Source organism: Myotis brandtii, unplaced genomic scaffold (genome assembly GCF_000412655.1).
Source record: "Myotis brandtii unplaced genomic scaffold, ASM41265v1 C41946128, whole genome shotgun sequence".
Lineage (NCBI taxonomy): Eukaryota > Metazoa > Chordata > Mammalia > Chiroptera > Vespertilionidae > Myotis > Myotis brandtii.
In genome coordinates, this window is record NW_005314014.1 from 1 (window position 1) to 947 (window position 947).

The following is a 947-nucleotide window of genomic DNA, read 5'->3' on the forward strand; positions in this document are numbered from 1 at the left end:
GCGATGACGCACCCCCCGTTTAGCGATAGCTGGAGGCCAGCGCCCAAATCACGTGGCTCAGAAACTTGTCCAGCGAGGCCTGCAGGGCGGGGCTGAAGTCTCCGGGGTAGTGCCGGGCGAGGGTGACCAGCAGGCAGTGGCCCAGCAGCTGCGGAGGGATGGAGTCATCCCCACCGGGGTCAATCATCCCCCCGCACCCTCCCTTGTGAACTCCTCCCCCTCCCGGCGAGAGGGGCCAGCCCCCACCGCGCTTGCTCACCTTGAAGTTGACGGGGTTCACCTGCAGCTTGTGCGCGTGCAGGTCGCTCAGAGCCGACAGGGCGCGGGGCAGGTCGTCCAGGTGGTTCACGGCCAGGGTCAGCGCGTCAGCCACCTTCTGGCCGTGGGCTTTGACCTGGGCGGAGCCGGGCCTCAGGTCCAGGTGGGCGAAGTATGTCTTGGTGGAGGGGAAGGCCAGGAAGGTCCTTCGGGAGGAACGGCTAGTGAGGTGCGCCCCTGGAGTCGGGGCTGGAGGGGGAGGGCCGCGGGAGGGCGGGGATCCATCCCCGGGGCGAGCAGGAAGGCAGGGGAGCCCCGAGGGCGCTAGGGCCGGCCCGCACCTCTCCAGGGCCTCCGTGGTGTAGACGCCCACGTTGGTATCCAGTTTTCTCCAGAGAGCGCGCACTGCAGCCTGGTCCGCCGCCGACAGCACCATGGTGCAGCCGCGGGCCCCCGGAGCGAGCTTCTGCAATGGCTGCGCCCGCGCCCAACGGCCGGCAGGTCCCCATGGCCTCTAGGGGGCGCCACGCTGCAGAGTCTGGTCCAGAGGGATCCGGAAGCGCCCCATCTCCATCTGCTCTGACCTGGGACCTTCCCAATCACTCTGGACCCTGAGGCCCCCGTTTTTGTAGAGTTCACTGTATGGAAACTAATACTTAATACATATTATTATCAGGTAACACAAACTT

General features: G+C 66.3%; 1 protein-coding gene across 1 annotated transcript; it reads right to left on the reverse strand.

The window, feature by feature from the left end:
* Positions 1-6: 6 nt before the first annotated feature.
* On the reverse strand, positions 7-897 carry HBQ1 (hemoglobin, theta 1). The gene is made up of 3 exons (XM_005852873.2): positions 600-897; positions 260-464; positions 7-148 (listed from the first exon to the last, which is right to left on the reverse strand). The coding sequence occupies exons 1-3, from the start codon at positions 692-694 to the stop codon at positions 20-22; spliced, it is 429 nt and encodes a 142-aa protein (XP_005852935.1). The 5' UTR covers positions 695-897; the 3' UTR covers positions 7-19.
* Between the last annotated feature and the right edge of the window lie 50 nt (positions 898-947).

Bases quoted from the DNA above. Each gene is read 5' to 3' on its own strand.
- HBQ1 (XM_005852873.2), bottom strand. From the start codon at position 694: ATGGTGCTGTCGGCGGCGGACCAGGCTGCAGTGCGCGCTCTCTGGAGA. The intron at 465-599 runs GTGCGGGCCGGC...TTCCTCCCGAAG, and splicing joins ACCACGGAGGCCCTGGAGAG to GACCTTCCTGGCCTTCCCCT. The intron at 149-259 runs GTGAGCAAGCGC...ATCCCTCCGCAG, and splicing joins TGAACCCCGTCAACTTCAAG to CTGCTGGGCCACTGCCTGCT.